Here is a 19846-nt window from a genome sequence, read left to right as displayed (position 1 = left end):
AACACACACACTGACGATGCATTATTTTTTACAAATCAGCCTAAAAGCCAGATCTTGACTGTGCTACTTCATGCCATGGCTGTCAGTCTCCCCTTGCCTGCCAACTTCTCTCTTCCACTCTCATTGCTGCTTGTATGTTCTGGAGAGGAAGAGCCCCTGCACAGTCCCTCCAGAAGTTACCAGATCAATGATTTGCTCATGCACTGTAGCTTTACTTTCCAAGAAACATAATCATGAGATTCAGATAAGACAATTTATACTCTTGTCCCTCAAATGATCCAATAATAGACATTCTGCAATTGAAACATTTCTAAAAATGTCACAGATGAGATTCACCAAATTCAATACCACCTACCCAAATTTGGATCATAGCTTTAGTTAGTGATCAACAACGGAATCTGCACTCTGAACTGCACCTTATTGCTATTACAATTTGTCTACATTTACAGCACCTTTCCTCAGAGGATCCCAAAGCACTTGGCCACTGATGTTTGAAAAAAATGTTTACTAACATCATGTACAACTAAACTATTTCACTTCAAAACAGACCTGCCTTGTCAATGTCAGGTATAAGCTATACTTGTAATACTGATTTGAGTGTTGGGAGAAAGGAACTGAGGTTAGTTCTTAAATTTCAACACCATACACAGGTTTGGTGTTCATTCATAGTATTGAAGTTTAATTTAAAGGAAATCAGCTACTAATCACTGAGGCAAAAAATTTGAGATCCTTATAAAAATCCCTTTTTGAATTTTAAGAATATCCAGAATTATCACAAAAATTGTGGGGTTTTGTGAAGGGATATTAAACTTTGTATTTCAGGGTTTAAGCCAATCTCTGTTAGAGATTAAAATGAGATATTGTGTGTGTGTGTGTGTGTTTAGGGCGGATTATCCTACATCCATCTACTGCAAGGTTCTTGCACCTTCTTCTGAAGCATCTGGGGCTGGCCATTGTCAGAGACAGGATAGTGGACTAGATGGACCTTGGGTCTGATCTACTATGTACGTTACTTTCCCCCCATATTTGTTGAGCTTGCTAAAGTAAGTAGGTTTTATTCATGCCCAGTACTCAAGATGATAAATGTTCTTGGGAGAATGACCTTGTTATCACCTCTTAAAGCTGTATTAGAGCGATACACCCTCACCATAAATTTTATAAAACAGATAGTTTGGGGCCGTTCCAGAGCACTCAACAAGTCAGTTGTAGAGTTACTCAACTTTGCCAGTGCAGACTGGATCCCACTTGAAAATGAGTTACGAAAACAAGTTATGAGTCTTTTTTTTTTTTTCTACTTCCAAGGAACAGGAAGAGAGACCTTTCTAAACAAGTTCAAACTGAAGTCATTTTTAAACCAGTCATGCAAGGGCGAGTTTTAATTCAGTGTTTAATTTTAATTCAGTACATTTAGATCACAATATTGTACCAAGCTGTTTTCCATTTTTGAGGCTGGTGGCATGCAACCCCAGCAGAAACATCCTTGTTGGAATGGTAATTTAGCAGTGAAGTTGGCACTGGGTTATAGTGGCCTTATAAGAAAACATCTTATCAAAGGAAGAGGTCTTAGCTTTATGTTTGAACCTTTTACTTATTAAACTTTAAATAGCATTGTTGTTAATTATATGTACAAGGCGTGACAAAGCCATGGTATAGATATCTCAAGAATGTGGATTGGACGGACAGAAGAGGGTAAATTCCAGAAAGGATGATCAATTGACAGTTTTTCCCCTCTATTTGCTGATTTTTGCCCTAGTCATACATATTTACGTAGCAAGCAGGAAGAAAAAAATGAAGGTGAGAGGGGAAGAGATAAACGGGGAAATATTCTCTGTTTCCCTACAATTGGTAGTATTAATCTATTTTGGGATCACTGCTTGGAGCAGCTCCCTGCTGAAGGATGTAGTACTGTAAGAATTGATGGAAGATGAAACTTTATGTATTACCTCTGTGGTGGAAAATACACTTTATTCAGGATGCCACCATGGAATGTGTTGCATGGGCTCTGATTTTCTCTCAAATTGGTTTATCAGTAGTGTAATGGAACTCAATATTGCAGAACTTGATGCACCTAGCTATGCATTACTTGGATGTTTTCAAAGGCTAGCATCTAAGGCAGAAGGAAACAAAGATGGACTCCTGAATTGAAAGGTTCTACTAAGATATTTTCCTGCTTTTCTCTTGTGCTTTCTTTTTGAGTGTTGGAACTTCAGGGGAAAGCACAGACAACCCATTCTGCAATTTGTGTTCCCAATGAAATTTAGTCTGCTTCTCCCATGAAAAGTCTCACCCTTTGCATTTTGGCTAGCTCCCTAAATACCATCTTGGTCCAGGAACCACTTTATCTGCTGACAACTATGTCATCTTTTGTATAAAGTCTCCTCTTTATGTGGATTACCCTGAGGCACACTAGGTGATCTTCTGTCAGGGAAAGAGCCTGCTTGGCTTTGACATTTAGACTTCAGCTTCTTATACCATGTATGCTGTGACTGTCATTGTCTGATTGAACCAGGAAGTGCTCCTTCCTCAGGTGATATTGGACATCTCGAAGAGCCAACCCAACTTCTGCCATCTCTAGGAAGCTGAGGCTCTGAAGTCCTCCTGACCGTGACCATGTTCTGAGTATTGTGATGCCCCTGGTGTGCTCCTCACCTTGAAAGACTGGTGTTGGCCAGTATTTTGGGGTCCAGAATAGGAAGGCGGTCTCCTACCATCAGTGAGGGCTTTGTTACCACCAGCTGAAGGAATGAATTATTCTGGATGATAGTTTCACTTTTCTCTGCATTTCTTGCTGGAAATGGTTCCAAAACTTGAATCCCAGCAGTTCTCAATACATTCCTGTGCATGAAGTATGCTCTATGCATTAAACAAGAACATATAGAAGCTACCGGTAAAGATGGATGGATGACACACTTGGCTGGTTCCATGATACTTCAAAGATTAGTGCTGGGATCTTAAAAGCCTTCTTTACATAGGGAAAATTACTTTAGCTTATCTTGCCTTGTAGGTGCACAGTCCTCCGAGAGCAGATCAGAGAGCTCTTTGTTTACCATGAACCACTGTGCCTGAAGGATTGATCAGGGGTGAAACTTTGAACAGCGATGGTGTGGCGGTGTCTCTAGTAATCTCAGCTAATGTGTGTGTGGGGAGACAGAGACCCAAACAAGCCATATCGATTGAGGTCCCTGGCAGAGTGAAGGTGATGGAGTGCCTCTTGGCTTGCCTGTTTTGCCTGATGAAAAGAGAACAAATACAGAGAATGAGTTTAGAGGGTGGTCCCATTCACACAGCAGAGCCCCAGAATGGAGAGAATGAGGGGAAAAAAGATTTTGCTCCCTGCTGTCTCACAATTAGCTATAAAAAGGCAGGAACACAGAACTGCCTGACTACAGTACCAGAGGCAGAGAAAGTGGCATGAGAGTTGAAGCAGCATGGCCAAAACTCGGACCTTTATGGACAAGGCTGAATTGCCTTCAGTATTTGCAGAAGAGGTGTAGTCCAAATATCTTGGACTGAAGGAGGGGTCAGGATCTATACATCAGCACCAGTCGCAGAGTCAGTTAAAATGTTTCCAAGGTATTTGAGATCCTGAAGGCCTGGCAGATTAAAACACAAATATGGCAATGCAACTTACATTTCACTACGTTTACAACATGAACTACACCATTTGCATACACAAGGATAAGTCTGTATCCATGAAAAGCATGCACATAAGTGGTGCTGAATGCATTACATGGAAAAAAATCAATAGTAAAAATTGCCCTTCCTATTTTAAGAGGAGGGTTAGAGAAACAAGTAGCCCCCATAAAGGCCACAATTATACAAACTGTCAATCATTAAATTCCAGAATATGAAAAAGATACAATTTATACTTTCACTTAATTATGATATTTGTAATTGCAATATTGCAAAGAAGGCACTGACTTTTTAGCCTATGGTCAATTTTTTCATTGCTTTATGGTCCATAAAAGCATTTGGGCACTTCTCTCATCTATACCATTAATGCAGGTAGCTTGAACTTTATTTTGCAAGTGATGAATTGCAGTCCACAATAGCTGTCAGCATAACCTTTGTTGTTGGTATTCTGAAGCCAAGTAGTAATGCATTTTGTATTATTGGATTTCCCTGATACTAAGCACTAATATATAATGCATTAGCACTTAATATACAATCAAAGTCCACCCATCAGCAGTGACACATTAACAGTGAAACTGAACAGCATATTAAATCAACTCTGAACTGCACCTCTCTCTTCATCCAGTAATTTACCAAGTCCAACACAGACTGGTTAAAATATTCACACAACTGTTTTTCAAAACATTTTATTGCATTATATTTGGTACCTTATGTTTGACAAAGGAAATTACATCTGTAACTGCAGGAATAAGAAGCTGGTCTGTTATTTGAAAAAAAAAAAATCTTGGGCCCCTTAAAAGTTACAAAGTCTTGAGTTTGCCTGAAACAACTGAGCAAGAAATATATTCTTAGAAATGTAGGGCTTCAAGTATTACAAACCTGTGACACTGTGGAAAAGTTCCAGAGGTATCTAAACTGCAGCACTTGTTTTTCTCTGCATAATGTGAACAAGGCCTGCTGAGGTTTTAAACTATTAGTCTCTTGATCAGTCATAAAATGGTAGTCAGGAGTTCCGCTCTTTGTAACTTCAAGCCATAGTATGTTCTCATTTTGTTTTCACTCTATGTGAAAAATGCACACTATCTTTCTAATTAGTTGGTGCCACATCACAGTGCATAATTTCATTTGGTTCTTGCATTACAGTTTTAACAAGTTTGGCCAAACTATGCTGTGAGGTTCATCTCAAAAACAGCAGTGTTCTTTCTTTTCAAGTTTAATTAAAATGAAGAGACTGTTCTAACTGGTTCCTTCAGTTTAAAACTGTGGTGCAAGAACACCAAACTGATCGTGTACAGTGAACTTCGGAGACACAACAAGCTTATTGAACACCCTATGTTTCTTAATTCTGCTTGGTATCTATATGTCCCAGTCTCTACAACATCACATGTATGTTGTAGGTTTCTCTGTAAATAGTGATTCACAATGAATACTTCCTATGAATAGAATCATCTCCGTATCAAAATCAGTCAGATGCTAAAGCCCCAACAACTCTTTGTGCTCAGTGAAAGAATCCAGTGCTAAAACAGCATTTTTGCTGTCTGAGATAATAGTAATCTCACAAGACAAATTTAAAGTAATATTTCTGCCACACACCTGCTCTGAGGGCTCTGAGCCTCCAGATTTCATATAAATTAGTTTAAAAACATGGGGTAGGTAGGTAAGGATAAGGGGTTTTTTTTCTTCAATTTTAGCAGCTTTTAATTTTTCTTAAGAAACTGAACAACCTATATCCGTAATATGTTAGATATTTTATATATATACTTTGTCAGCAGGATAAAAAAAGTAAAACTATTTGAAGGCAACATTTTTACTCCTTCCTTTCTCTGTGTAAGTTAGAACAATTCAGCAGGTGCGTGACAAAAATATTATACACCAGATATGGACCAATGTTATTCCATTCTTTCTTCCTTTTCCTTTTTTTTTTTTTTTTATAAACAAAGTTGTTCATATTTCATTGGCCAGTTCTTCAGTTTCTGCAGAACTATCTCCATTAACTGTGATCTTCATATCCTCTTCATATCCAGGGGGCATGAAAGCCAAAGCATAAGGGAAAAGCTTATGACAATTCGCTCTGTAAGTTTCAGCTGCTTCTTTACAGTCTCCCAGGCTACCATCATTCAAAGCTTCTAATACCTCCATACAAGTCTAATTAAAACAAAAGAACGAAGTGTTAAATCTTCTTATAAATATTCATCTATGACACTCATTAAAAGATATAATACTTCTGAATATATAGTTATTTTCTAGCTTCTGCCCTACTCTCAAATGTGTATTTTTCTAAATAAATACATATACAGAACATTATGCATATTTGAGAAAGTCGTACGAACATTTGTAGACTTAGTTTAAGGGCATAGCTGCAAAAGTCTTCTTATAGCATATTGTAAAAATACTAAATTTACTCTCTAGAGTCAAAGCATCAAGTAAAGTGAAATTTCTAGCCCTACTAGTTGCAGAGAGTCTTTTAACACAAATAATTATCACTTCACTTTGTTGACTCTCCTGGCAGAAAAAACTGGAAGAGCAACAAAGTGTCAACACCACACAATTCCAGAGGTCAGCAATTCCAGTGATAAAGCATTTGATTTAAATTTTGTTTCTAGCTTTACCTACACAATGATTCTAGATGAAATCAGAAGTATTTTTTCCTAAATATTTGGACTGTACAATTATGTGACTGTGTCTAGGACTCACTAGAGTTTATAAAACAAAGGAAAAAATACTTAGTAGTTATTTTTCATTTATAGGTGTTTTGCATTGCAAGAGCTCCATATTCCTGCAATAACACTCCTCATACATAACTAGTGGGACCGCATTACTCAAAATCCTCAGCCAATGGGTTCCAGAAGGGACCAGTGTACACCAGTGCAGTGGAACTCTAAATAAGCCACAGTACTTCCAAGTATTAGCTCCTAAGTAAAAGGTGTGATTCTTAAAAAACTGTTACAGAAGCCCCAACTCTAAGGCAAAAAGAGGCCCAGTTACAGGCACAAAAATACTATTCAAAAATTACAGGGAAGTATATTTCCTTTTTATCAAATGTAGATGCCTTGCAATAGATCCAAGTCCCTGGAGACTCAAAGAGTTACAAGAATAATGTGCCCTTTATTAAAAAGGGTATAGAACTCTGCATTAAAGTGGGCCTGCAAGCAGAAGAGTTTGGAAAGAATACTTGAAGACACCTTGATAACCACACAGGGAAAAGATACTGGATCAGAAGAATGACATAGTATAGAGAAAACTGTGGAGAACTGTCTGCAAATTATAAAGACATCCACTAAATAAAACATCTGGGAGGTATAACAGGTGGAGCATTCATAACTCGAAGACTTATAACACTGGTGGCAAAAATCTAGATTTTTACTATGAGGCTGAATTAAAGCAATACTTTATGAGTACACCTCTACCCTGATATAACGCGACCCGATATAACACGAATTCGGATATAACGCGGTAAAGCAGTGCTCCGGGGGGGCGGGGCTGTGCACTCCGGCGGATCAAAGCAAGTTCGATACAACGGGGTTTCACCTATAATGCAGTAACATTTTTTGGCTCCCGAGGACAGTGTTACATCGGGGTAGAGGTGTATTTGAAAACTCTATGTAGTTTTCCTACATTTGTTAAAAAAGGGTAAATGGGATGACTCGGGTAATTATAGGCCTGTCAGCCTGACATCGATCCTAGGCAAGATAATGGAGCAGCTGATACTCAATTAATAAGGAGTTAAAGGGTAATATAATTAATGTCAATCACTATGGGTTTATAGAAAATACATCCTGTGAAACGAATATGATATCTTTATTGATGAGATTACAAGTTTGGTTGATAAAGATAATAGTGTTTACATAACATAGTCAGACTTCTGTAAGGTGTTTGACCTGATATCACACAATATTGTGATTAAAAAACTAGACCGATATAAAATGAACATGGCACACACTGAATGGATTAAAAACCAGCTCACTGATTAGTTTCACAATGTAACTATAAACGGGGAATCGTCATCAAGTGGGTGTTTCTCCAGTGGGATCGCACAGAGACTGGTTCTTAGCCCTATGCTACTTAACATATTTGCAGATGACACAAAAATTGAGGGAGTGATAAAAATGAAAAGGACAGGTCACTGATTCAGAGTGGTCTAGGTCTCTTGATATGCTGGACGCAAGCAAACAATATGCATTTGACTATGGCTAAATGTAAAATGTATACATCTATGAACAAAGAACATAGGCCATACTTACAGGATGGGGGACTCTATCCTGGGAAGCAGTGACAAATAAATTTGGGGGTTGTGGTGGATAATCAGCTGAACATGAGCTCCCAGTGTGATGCTGTGACTGAAAGAGCTCACACAATCCTGGGATGCACGAACAGGGAATTTTTGAGTAGGAGTAGAGAGGTTATTTCACCTCTGTACTTGATATTGGTGCAACTGCTGCTGGAATACTGTGTCCAGTTCTGGTGCCCACAGTTCAAGGATGTTGATACATTGGAGAGGGTTCAGAAGAGAGCCACAAGAATGATTAAAGGATTAGAAAACCTGCCTTATAGTGATAGATTCAAAGGGTAAGTCTACACTGCAATTAAACACCCATAGCTGGCCCATGTCAGCTGACTCAGGCTTGAGGGGCTTAGGCTATACAGCTGTTTAACTATGGCATAGACCTTTGGGCTCAGGCTAGAGCCTGGGCTCTGGAACCCCACGAGGGGGAAAGGTCCCAGAGCCCAGGCTCCAGCTCAATGGTCTACAAAGCAATTAAAGAGTTCTCGAACTGATCCACTCTCTCTGCAGGCTACAGTCACTGCAAAGAATAAAGATCTTCATGTGAGTTCAAGATTACACAAAGTAGCTCAAAATCCAATTTCTATTTACTGCTAATTGTTGGAACTATTAGGCTAAGAGTATTTAAGATGTGTGACTTCCTGATAATTAGTGGTTCTTGGATTATAAGAATGCTATAATTAATCCTACCCTTCGAGTGGCTATTCAGTGTATTCTTAGTCTGTTTTTAATGCAAGCAATCATTAAGTCACTAAAATTCAGAGTCAGACTTCCCTTCACTGGTTAAGAAAATAGTACCACAATGCTGGAAAGCATCAACAACTCCATGTATAGCTAGCAGTTCTGTTCTCAAAGTATCACTGAAAAACATTTTCTATTTTAGGACGATTATACTGAAAAAACTCAACTTCACAGCTAGTCTACTATACTGGGAATAAGAAACTGGTGACATGTGATGCTGATAAATGGTTTATTTTTAGTTTAACATGAAACAGCACTAAATTCTATAGTAAGTATATGAATTCTGCTGTAGAAAACCTGAGTTTTTTCTTCCAAGAATGTGAAGAGACAGACAGGTCTGCTACAACAACTGATGGACATTGATCTCGGTAGTAAGAAAGGAACTGGACAGCTGGCAGCACAAGAGGCACTTGGGTTCTGCAGCTGGGGTTATATACAATGCTAGAGCCTAATGGCTTAGCTTTTTGAGCTATAGGCATTCCAGTCAAGCACTAGAAGCAAGAGCCAAGGAGCATACTGAAAAGTAACAGCCTTTGAAGAATCACATTTTCGAGTAAGTCCAGGTGTGCTGGACATTTTTTTTTATAGTGGGAGTGCTGAGAGCAACTGAACCAAACTGTAAACCCTGCATATAATGGAAACCACTTCAAGCCAGGGGGTGCTGCAGCACCCTCCGCACCCTTAGTTCCAGCACCTATGAGTAAGTGTCAAGGGCACTGAAGGACGGAGAAGAAAAAGAGGAAATTAAGAAGAATTTTGTACATTAATCCAGACAGTTTAGATCTCTTCATTCTGATTTGTTTAAAATACACCTCTACCCCGATATAACGCTGTCCTCGGGAGCCAAAAAAATCTTACCGCGTTATAGGTGAAACCGCATTATATCGAACTTGCTTTGATCTGCCGGAGTGCGCAGCCCCGCCCTCCCGGAGCACTGCTTTATCACGTTATATTCGAATTCGTGTTATATCAGGTCACGTTATATCAGGGTAGAGGTGTAGCTGCAATTATAATGACCTTTATCTGAGGTCCCAATACTAGATTTTCAGTCATCAGATACACGTTGTCCTAATTCTTTCCTATATTATTTCGTCCTGAAAGAGAGAATATTTCACAGATTCCAAGTCCATATGCCCCCAGAAAGAGCAGGATAAAAGATTCCTAAGTCTGTGGCAAAAGCAGTTAAGATGGGAAAGAAGCTATTTTAACAGTTTTTATGACTGACAAAAGCATCCTAAAGTCAGGATTTCTGCCCATCTGCAGAATACCAGATTATGGATGTACCAACTGTCTAACACAATCTAAAACTTCCCGAACAACCAAAATGATATTGCTTACAGATCCAAAAAGTTTAAGGGGGCTAATACAGCAGGGAGACAAAACACACAAACAACACTCCTGGTCCCAATTATCTAGAAGAGGCAAACTCTCAGGTTCCAAAAAAATCTCCCCTCTTTACCTGAAGATTCCTGTTGGTAAGGGATTCATCGAGGGATGTTGCCAGCTCCACTGCTCTTTTCTGACTGGAAGGATCCAAATAGTACACCATTTTGGCAGCTACAAGAGAAAAATAATTTTCTCCAGCATAATATCAAGTCAAACAAGTCTGTATTACACAATATTAAACAGCTCTGAAAAAAATGGGATACTGAGTTCTAGATCAAAGTTCAAAACTGGCCCAAAAGGATTCCCATTTGGAGTCTTATGTTCAATTTCTCCATATTAGAATAAATAAATGGGTGCGCTATGTCTATTTTTTAATGCATAAGATTCTACATAAAACAAATTAAGATTGGCAAACTTGGTGGTGGTTTCAAAATACAAAATAGGCATGGAGAATGTACTAACCTCTCAATGCTAGTGGTGGCCCCTCTAGATCAAAGCTGAGGCACAATGTCAGGGCTGTGTGGGGAACCCTGCATCACCACTGCCCATGCTATAATGCAGCAGCCACTAGAATATGTAATCCCCATTGGGAAAGGGTGCTTCTTGGGAAAGGGTGCTATGGAAAACCATGACTTGAAAAATGAGGACACCTAATAACTGGATGATAAACTACTAGGCAGAAGTAAACATGGGAGATTAAGAGGGAAGGTTCTACCATAGGTGCTGGAACTAGGGTTGGTGAGGGTGCTGCCCCACCCCCTGGCTTCAAGTAGTAATAACAACCCAAATACATGGTTGCCACCTTCAGCACCCCCACTATAAATATTGTTCCAGCACCATGGGATTCTATTGGTGAGGTCAAGGGAACAATGCCCTGATAAGAAGGCCAACTCTTTATGCCACTCTGCAGGAAAAGTGGAGGTTTGTATGCTTCAAATTACTGTTTGCACCTTGGAGATTTTTCACCAGCACTAAACATTTTAACACATTTTAGGAAACCTGCATTAATATAATACTATGGTTGACATTTCAGACATACATGAAGAAACTCAAATTTGGCTTCCCACAGCTATTACAAATCATCCACTTGTAGCATTTCTACCATCGTGTATCGTGTTAATTTTAATGCTTTAATATAATATTAAAAAAATACATTAAAAAATGTTTCCGTTCAAAAGTCAAGCACTCAAAAGTTCCAAACTGACAGAATCCACGCTGCCCATGCAACCTTAGTTTGGCCTCTTGTGCATATACATGATAGCCTTTTATCATGATTACGTTACATTTTCCTCAGGACCCCTGCTTCATACAGTAAATGAGTAGTTATTCAGTATTTCAGTTTATCCTCCTCATTAAATAAGGGATCTACCACACACTAATGTAAACCATCTAAATCCTGCACTGAATAAAAAATTATTATTAATTTCCTGGTGAGTGTGTATCCTGAGTTCACCATACTATCTGAGTACTTTACGAACAATGAATTTATCTTTCCAACCCACCCCAGTGAGATTAGGTGGCATTCATACAACTACGGAAATGAGGCACAAAGAGATCAAGGACAAAACTGTTGTAATTAGAAACAAAACAAATAAAGCACCCCTTAAAAATAGAAATTCCATCACATGGAATCACACTCATCCTCATCTTGGGTCATCAGAAAGATTGAGATCTTTAGACACACAGCACAGACATCCACCTCTTCAGCTAATGGTGAAACTGGTAGCAGTACAGTAGACTGTTATTGTCTATATGGAACAGCCACTAAAGGGGATGAGACACTTTGCCAGTGAGTTTCACAGCTATCTGCTGACAGCAGAAGAATATACAGACTCAGGACACCTGGCTGCAATTCCAGGTTAAGTGAGACAGTGTTCTCTAGTGGCTACGGGCCATTCTACAGATTCTTGCCCTACTGGAGCCAACCAATTCAGACAATGTTTGAGTCAAATTGCAGCAGAAGCTCTTCCGTGACACATCAACACTTATGTTGAGAACTCTACATTGCAGAGCTCTACAGTAGAGATGGCAGCTGCCTGAATCTTTAAGTGCAGCATATTTAGACTACTGGACCCACTATTTATTATCTATTTTGATCAAATACCACTTGTTGCCAATACCATTTGCAGTTGTAATCTCTGATTTGCACCAAATTTAATCCAACAATTTCAGAAACAGAAAACCAGCATTGAAGAATCACTGATTCTAAAATCAATGAATTATTGCTAGAATTAGGAAAAAAGCTTGCTGGAAAAGTGTTTCACAATATTAAGTTTTTCCATTTAATGGAAACTTCCCATCCCCAGGATATTTTAAACTTAATGAATCAATAAAATACAATTATTTTGTATAGTGTCATTCATATAAACCGTATCCAAAAACATTTTAGAGTTAAACAGTTAGCATTAAAAGATCTTTCATGACACTTCACTTATGCCAGAAATGTCTATGGGCCAGAGGTGATGCAAAGATTTTTTACACAGTGCAGCCAAGAATTGAGGCATACAGGGAGAGATATTAAGATATATAGGCAAGGAGCAAAAGTTGTTTTCAACTGAGAATTTAAATGGATACAAGAAAGCCATTCCAGATGTGCAGCCTATCACACCTATAGTGTGGGAACAGAGAGGGGCCAATGCTATATGGGCATAGGAAGTGGGAAAGAGGAAGAGAAAGATAAGGATAAGGGTCCTTGAGGTAAATCCACAGAAACAGGAAACAATTTAGAAATAACAAAAACAAAGTACCTGATAACCTATGTGGTAGTGAGTCATAGTTCTTTTTAAGGAAAGCTTCATTGAAGTTCTTTGGATTAGTTGCCCCAAAAAGCCGATTCATTTCTTGATTTAACACTGTTCTAACTGTATCGGGTAGATCTTTACTTTCAGATACTATTGGGTAAAAAGGAAAAAAAAAAATCTTTAACACAAATATGGATACTTTCTACCATTAATCACAGCAAAATATAATTGACTTGAAAAATATCACCCACCATTTTTATATTAGTGTAATTGAAAGAAATCAGTGTCAACTGAAAATTCATTAGGATGAAGAAAGGTAAATAACCAAAAAGTTCTATTTTTTCCTCTTTATACTTTATCACTAATAAGCCTTTACAGACAAAGATTGCAAACTGTGCTTTTACAGATTATATTGAGGGTAAAGGTCATCTCATTATAGAAATGCCAAATACTATAACAATTGCTCGTGCCCAGAAATTGACAAAAATAATAGCGATTTACTCTACAATAACTGTGGTTCTTTGAGATGCTGTAGGCAGTGTGGATCCTACTGTACAGCGTGCATACATCTCATGCACCCAAGACCAGAAATTTGAGTAGCAGGGTCTGTCAAGGGCGCGCATGTCGTACAAAGGCATAAAGGGTGGGGCAGCTATGACCCTCCCTCAGTTCCCTCGCAATTTGAAGCCAGTGACAGCTAAAGACACCGAAAAGCGGGGATGGATGGCAGGTTATGAGATCTACAGTGACTACAACATCTCAAAGAAACACAATTACTGTTGGATAAGTATCATTCTCTCTTCTTTGAGCATGATACAAGATGGAAATGCATTGCGCAATCCACTTGAAGACTCTCTGAGATGAGATGGCTTGGCATTTGGATGGACCAGAAGGGGCCACAAAGAGGCAAGGAGACAGCTAAAATGGATCAGGTCCTATTAAAGTAATACAGTAAATGCTCTGGATGCGTGTCCAACATGTGTAGTTTCTTCTCTCCTATTGTGTGAGATTTCGGGAAGAACACTGGCAAGGTTAGGTACAAATCTGAGACTACCTTAGCGATGAACTTGGGGTGCAGTTTTAGCACTGCCTAGACCCTATGGAAGGATGGGCAAGCGGATATTGCTGCTAGCTCGACCCTGAGAACACCAAACACTTGTTTCAGGAGCAGCACATAATCTAGTATCTTTGGTATTGGTGCCCCAATTGGGTCTAAGTTGTTTTGGGCTGCCCAAAGGGAAAATCTTTTCTACTTTGAGAGTAAGTCTTCCTGATGGAGGACCTTCTACTTTGTATGAGAATTAATGGAACTTGAAGGGAGCAACCTATTAGTACTGCTTAACCAGCCAACATCCAAGCTGTCAGGTGCAATGACTGGAGGTCTGCGTGGGAGATGAAGAGGATACTCACCTTGTGAAGTAACTGTGGTTCTTTGAGAAGTGGGTCCTTACGTGTGCTCCGCTTCAGGTGTGCATGCGCCTCTTGAGCCTTTGATTGGAAATTTTCTGTTGGCAGTATCTGTTCTGCCCACGTGTGCGCTCTACACAACATTGTGCTGTGCACTGAGGGTATGTAGAGCTGTGAGTGCAAATCACCCTCAGTTCCTTCTCTATTTGAATGTTCAACAAAGAAATCTAAAGCAGAGGAGACGGAGGGCGAGTAGTGGAGCACTCATAGGGACACACATCCCAAAGAACCACAGTGACTGCCCAAGGTCAGTAACTTCTTCGAGTAGGGTTTCCATGGGTGCTCCACTTCAGGTGACTCCCAAGCAGTATCCCCACAGGGAGGAGGGAGCTTTGGAATTGAGTCCAAGACTAAAGACAGTACAGCAATACTAAGAACCACATCAGATCTGACAGTGTGGATCATGGAACAGTATTTAGAAAAAGTATGCAATGAGGGTCATGTAGCAGCTCTGCATATCTCGGACACTGGAATGCTCTTGAATAAACCTGGGGAAACTGCCTGTGATCGGGTAGAGTGTGGCATTATCGCTTGGGGAGATAGAGCACCAGCTGTGATTATACACCCAGAGATCCACCTAAAAGTCTCTGTGTAGAGGTTGTGGACCCCTTGGATCTCTCTGCGATGGAGACAAACAGTCTAGGTGATTTCCAAAATTGCTTGGTCCCATCTAGATAAAAGGCCAATGCCTGTCTAATGTCCAAAGTATGAAAGGAGGTCTCACACTGAGATCTATGTGGATTAGGGAAAAATACTGATAGATGAATAGCCTGGTTAAGATGAAAATCTGACAGCACGTTAGGTAAGAATTTAGGGTACAGCTGTAAAAAGACCTTATCCTTAAAAAATACCACAAATGGAAGGTCTGTGAACAATGCCCCAATTTCCCCAACCTTGTGGGCTTATGTGATAGCTTCTAGACAGGCTATATTCATAGATAAGTGAAGCAAGGAGCAGGTTGCCATAGGTTCAAACAGAGGTCCCATGAGGTATCTAAATACCAAGTTGAGATCCCAAGAAGGAGTAGGATCCTTAACCGGGGGTATAGGTTCCCTAAACTCTTAATAAATCTTGAGGGCATAGGATGAGCAGTGTTCTCCATTATGCTCCTGTGGAAAATGTTCAATAAATGCTGCAAACTTGATGTAATTTGTGAAGTTATACTTGGCCATGATTGCCTGACAGTTTGCTATCCAAAACTAGAGGGTCGCAGATGAGTAAACCTTTCAGTCAAGAAGGTCTAACCTCTTCTGGCCCTTACAAGGGGGAGACCTAGAGTGATGCTGTTTACCCCCCTCATTTACTTCCATTACCATGGAATTAGGTGAGTGGGTGGGAAAACAAAAATTCTGGAGACACATAATATTTCTTATCTGCCCATTTGCAAGTTGGTGGGATGGTGGCATGAATTTGCCACACAGTCTTCACTGGATCTAGGAGCATTTCATTAACAGATAGCGCAACCCATGTGGGTATTGTTGACTGAAAGAGCTGGACAGAGCTTGTGTTGTGGGTCTTTATCCTTCAGATCTCTCTTGAGGAGTTTGTCAGCCACCCTCTTCACAAGGTTCTTGAACTGTCAAAAATCACTGGCTAATCGGTGGTGGTGTAAGCAAGACTGCCTCATTAAGAGTCTAGGATGAAATAAGAGTTTGAGGGATGGCCTCCTTATCTACCCTAGTCTCCCCTGCTCTTCAAGGGCCTCCTCATGTTGGGGATTTGATAGAGCAGATTGTTTAGCCCTAGCTTCTCAGTGCAATGGAGCTAGAGATCTGGCAAACTGTTGCTGATCCCAAGGATCCCAGTATGGCATGGGGGGGGGAGGGGGCATATTGGAGAGGGGGAGGCACGCAACACTGATCTCTCCATCCCTGTTGTGGGTAAGGATCCTTGTCAAAGTATGGGTTACTGTATGGATGTGGAGGGGAACCCTGCACTGATGAGGAGGCTGATCGAAGGTCTCCGTCCTACTCCTCAGTGTCCTCCAATGGGGAGGCAGGGAGCAGTAGAAAAAGACCGAGAATCTTGTGGTACCGGGAAGCAATGATAATCCAAAGACCAGGGTCTCAGTACTGGAAGTCATTCGGTACCCCTAAGAAGTGGGGACTCTGGATCATCTAAACCTGGCATGTCTCTGGAGTAGCAGAATTCCTGCAGTACCGAGTGGGTCAGTACTGATGCAGCAGTTGAGGTGGACGATACTGTTGATCTGGAGCCAGGACGAAAAGTGTCTGGTGCTTCAATTTTCCTGGGAACAGTAGTGCCGAGTGAGAAGACACTGATGATAAGACTGATGTAGACGGTGCCATTCTAGAGGAATGTATGTCCTGGACCTCCCTGTCCTTCACAGACAATACTGGAGGGCCTGCTAGAGCTATGCTTCTCAAAAGCACTCCGGGATCGCCCAGATCTGCTGAAAAGTCCAGAGAAAAGTCCTTCATTTCCAGAGTACTGAGCCGAGCCATTGAGGGCTCCAACACCATAGACTCAGTGGGAGATTGGGGCCTTCTGGGAGCCAGCTCTTTGTGGTGGGAGACCAAGCTGCTCTTCTTTGGAACTTTCCCAGAGTCCTCTGAAATCTTGCCCCTCTTAGGAGAGACCTGGCTGAGGTCGAAGGGGCACTGGATCTGGGAAGAGACAGCGTGTGTGCACAATCCTGTCCTGACTCAGAAGTGGGTCGAAGGGAGCACTCCATCATCAGAAGCCTCAGTTTGGTCTCCTGATTCTTCTGTGCTCTAAATTTGGGAGCTAGGCAAAAGTTACACTCTTGGGACATATGGGACTCTTCCAAGCAACAGATACACTTAGAGTGGCTCTCGCTGACCGGGATAGCCTCCTGACAACAGAGGAAGCATATGAAACCTGGCTAGCAAGGCATGCCCAGCCAGGCCAAATAAGCTCCCCAGAAAAAGGGGAGAAAAAAACCCCAAACCTCTCACTACTAACAACAACAACAAACATTAACTAGAAACACTAAACTAACTGAAAAAACAACTGTAGAACACACTAAGGCATAGTGTCCACACAAAGTGGACATACTAGAGTTCTGCCTCACACCAAGGTGGTAGAGAAGAAACTGAGGCTGGTTTGCCAGCGCAGCTCTATATACCCTTGGTGTGCGGCATGCATATATGTGGGCTGAACAGATGCTGCTAATGGAAAATCTCCGATCAAGGGCTGAAGAGGCACAAGCACACCTGAAGTGGAGCATCCATAGGGACACTACTCAAAGAAGAACTGACTGTGATTCCGAGATATTATGTCCAAAGTAGGCCATGAGGTGCCCGGGAGGTCACGTGAACGTCTACAGCAGATCCAACAACTAAAAATCTGTCTCAGCCAGTAAAGAGCTATCAGGATTATTGTAGCGTGATCTCTCCTGATCTTGGATGCTATTCTGAAGATCAGGGGAATCTGTGGGAAGACAAGAGGAGTCCTTGATACCACCAAAGAAAGGTGTCCAGCAATGGTCCTGGCCTCATGCCTCCTCTGGAGAAGTCTGTCATTTGGTGTTCTCCTCTGTGACAAACAAGTCTACTATAGTAGCCCCTCATTAATGAAATATGGGATCTACGACATTTCCTCATTGGCCACTTGTGGTTGGTCACTGCATGTCTAATTAAGAAGTCTGCCAGGTCACTGCTGGGAAGTGGGATGTTCAGAGCCAGCGGGATTATCCCATGTTGATAACTCCACTTCCAGGCAGACAGAGCATGATCAAGCTCCTCCCTGCTTATATAGTACATCTTGGATGCACGGTCAGGATCTTCACCCACTGCGCACTCCTGCAGAACAGGCAGAAACACTATGCATGGCAGCCTGATGGGTCTCATCTCCAGGACTTCTAGTCATAACTTCAGATTATCCTGAGACCATGTCCCTTGCATCTGCAGGTGGCTCAGGTGGGCACTCCTGGCTGTCCCTGAAGCATCTGTGATGTGTATCAGTCAGGGAGGGTATAGAGAACGGGATCCCTGTTCTGCTGATGGTCTTTTTTGTAGATTGGGACCCCTTAATGAACCCCTTAAAGTGCAGGAGTGCTGAACCTTTAACAAAAAAGAACTTTTCTTCTAACTCTTTGCTCAGGTATTTCAGCTTAAACAAGTATTAAATACAGCAAATAAGCAATTCTTCTCTCAAAACAAGACCAGAGTTTCCAATGTAAAAAAAAAAAAAAAAAATCAATTAAAGAAATAAAAAGCCTCTGTTGACCTATCCTCATCTTCTTCCATCCTGCTGAAAGTACAGATCCATTGTCCTCTTCTCCTACATCCTGCTAGAAGTATATATTCACAGGACCACCACCTGTTCTTTGTCCCACACATTCAACCATTTCTAAATTCACCTAGACGCTTTCACCAAAGTAGACTTTGGGCATATAGTACTCTAAGCTACATTTTGTTTAAGCACACCTCCTTACTGGAGAAATTGCCTGCCCTATTATATAACTGTTCTGCACTTCCAGCAGGATTGAAGGAGAGGTGGGATTCCAACACACTTCTTAACAGCATGCAAATTAGCCTTTAGGTGTCCTAAAAACATCATGAACAAGCAGAAGTGCACAATCCCAATTTTTCCTCCCCCCTTTGCAGATCACATCTAAAAAGTTTGTCAGCAGAAGTTAATCAGGGCCATTGAAAAACTGTATTAGCGGACAGTCCTTTTGTATGTTTTAATTTATGGATAAGGGCCCAGAACACAGGAGGCTTTCCTAAAAACATTTTACTCAACAGTTTAACAGTATTAACCTGAACCTGAATAAGTCATCAGTAATGTAAGATGTAGCATGTTAACATTTTAGTGCAACTTTGCCTTAATAAAAAGTTCAAAACAAAAAAAAAAAGTTGCAGAATGTTTTCTTCTTAACAAATGGCAAGATTTAGGTGTTGAGTATACATTTTATACAAAATTCATGAAGGCATGTTGTGGTATAAAGTTATACTGGTATGAGTTTCAGATGGCCACGTTAGTCAACTACTCACAATTGACTTCACTTGATGCCAAGAACTAGCAAAACTACTCCCAAGTTACGCAGGACATACCACCAAACACAAACAAGTACTTTGGCTATGCCACATTTTAAAAAGAGAAAACACTTCTCTCCAACCCCATATCCATTTAACTGCAAAACTAATTGCCTTAGGTACCACTGCCTTAGAATGGGGGGGGGGAAATAACAAATTATCAAAGGGTTTTCTAAAAGTTAGAAAACCACATTAGTTAAAGGGATAATGTCAACATAAGTTTGTGCCAAAATTTAAGTTCTGAAAAAACAATCTTATTTTTTAAACAAAGAAGTATTCTCATGGAGCATTTGTAACCCAAAGACTGCAGCATTATGAACATGAAAGGAAAATGTTTACCAGAAGGTAAACCTGTATTCACCAATTTTCATTATCATAGCTGCAAGAAATGCAAAAAGGCAACAGAACTTACATAACAGAAAGTAAATTTGACTTAAAATGCCTTAGTTTTAATAGCACTGGTCAAGAAGTTTGTTTACAGAATATGATTTTTAATATCACAGCGCTCTTTTAAGTCACTCTGTAGTAGTCAAAACTGTACTGTTAATCTAGCAACATGAAGTTATTCATTT

The 19846-nt window shown here is 40.4% G+C and overlaps 1 protein-coding gene across 1 annotated transcript in view; it reads right to left on the bottom strand.

Annotated features, from left to right (window-relative positions):
* Positions 1-4303: 4303 nt before the first annotated feature.
* NAA15 (N(alpha)-acetyltransferase 15, NatA auxiliary subunit) overlaps positions 4304-19846 on the bottom strand; it is a 67253-nt gene continuing 51710 nt past the window's right edge. Inside the window, exons 18-20 of the mRNA XM_024198538.1 lie at positions 12790-12933; positions 10116-10213; positions 4304-5778 (exon numbers count right to left, since the gene is read on the bottom strand). Coding sequence (XP_024054306.1) covers positions 5578-5778; positions 10116-10213; positions 12790-12933 — 443 coding nt within the window. The 3' untranslated portion in view covers positions 4304-5577. The remainder of the gene's footprint in view (positions 5779-10115; positions 10214-12789; positions 12934-19846) is intronic.

The sequence above is a fragment of the Terrapene carolina genome, unplaced genomic scaffold, assembly GCF_002925995.2.
Source record: "Terrapene carolina triunguis isolate 2854851 unplaced genomic scaffold, T_m_triunguis-2.0 Scaffold66, whole genome shotgun sequence".
Taxonomy (NCBI): Eukaryota; Metazoa; Chordata; order Testudines; family Emydidae; genus Terrapene; species Terrapene triunguis.
The sequence above is the reverse complement of the archived record's forward strand: the minus strand, read 5'-3'. Positions and strand labels throughout refer to the sequence as shown.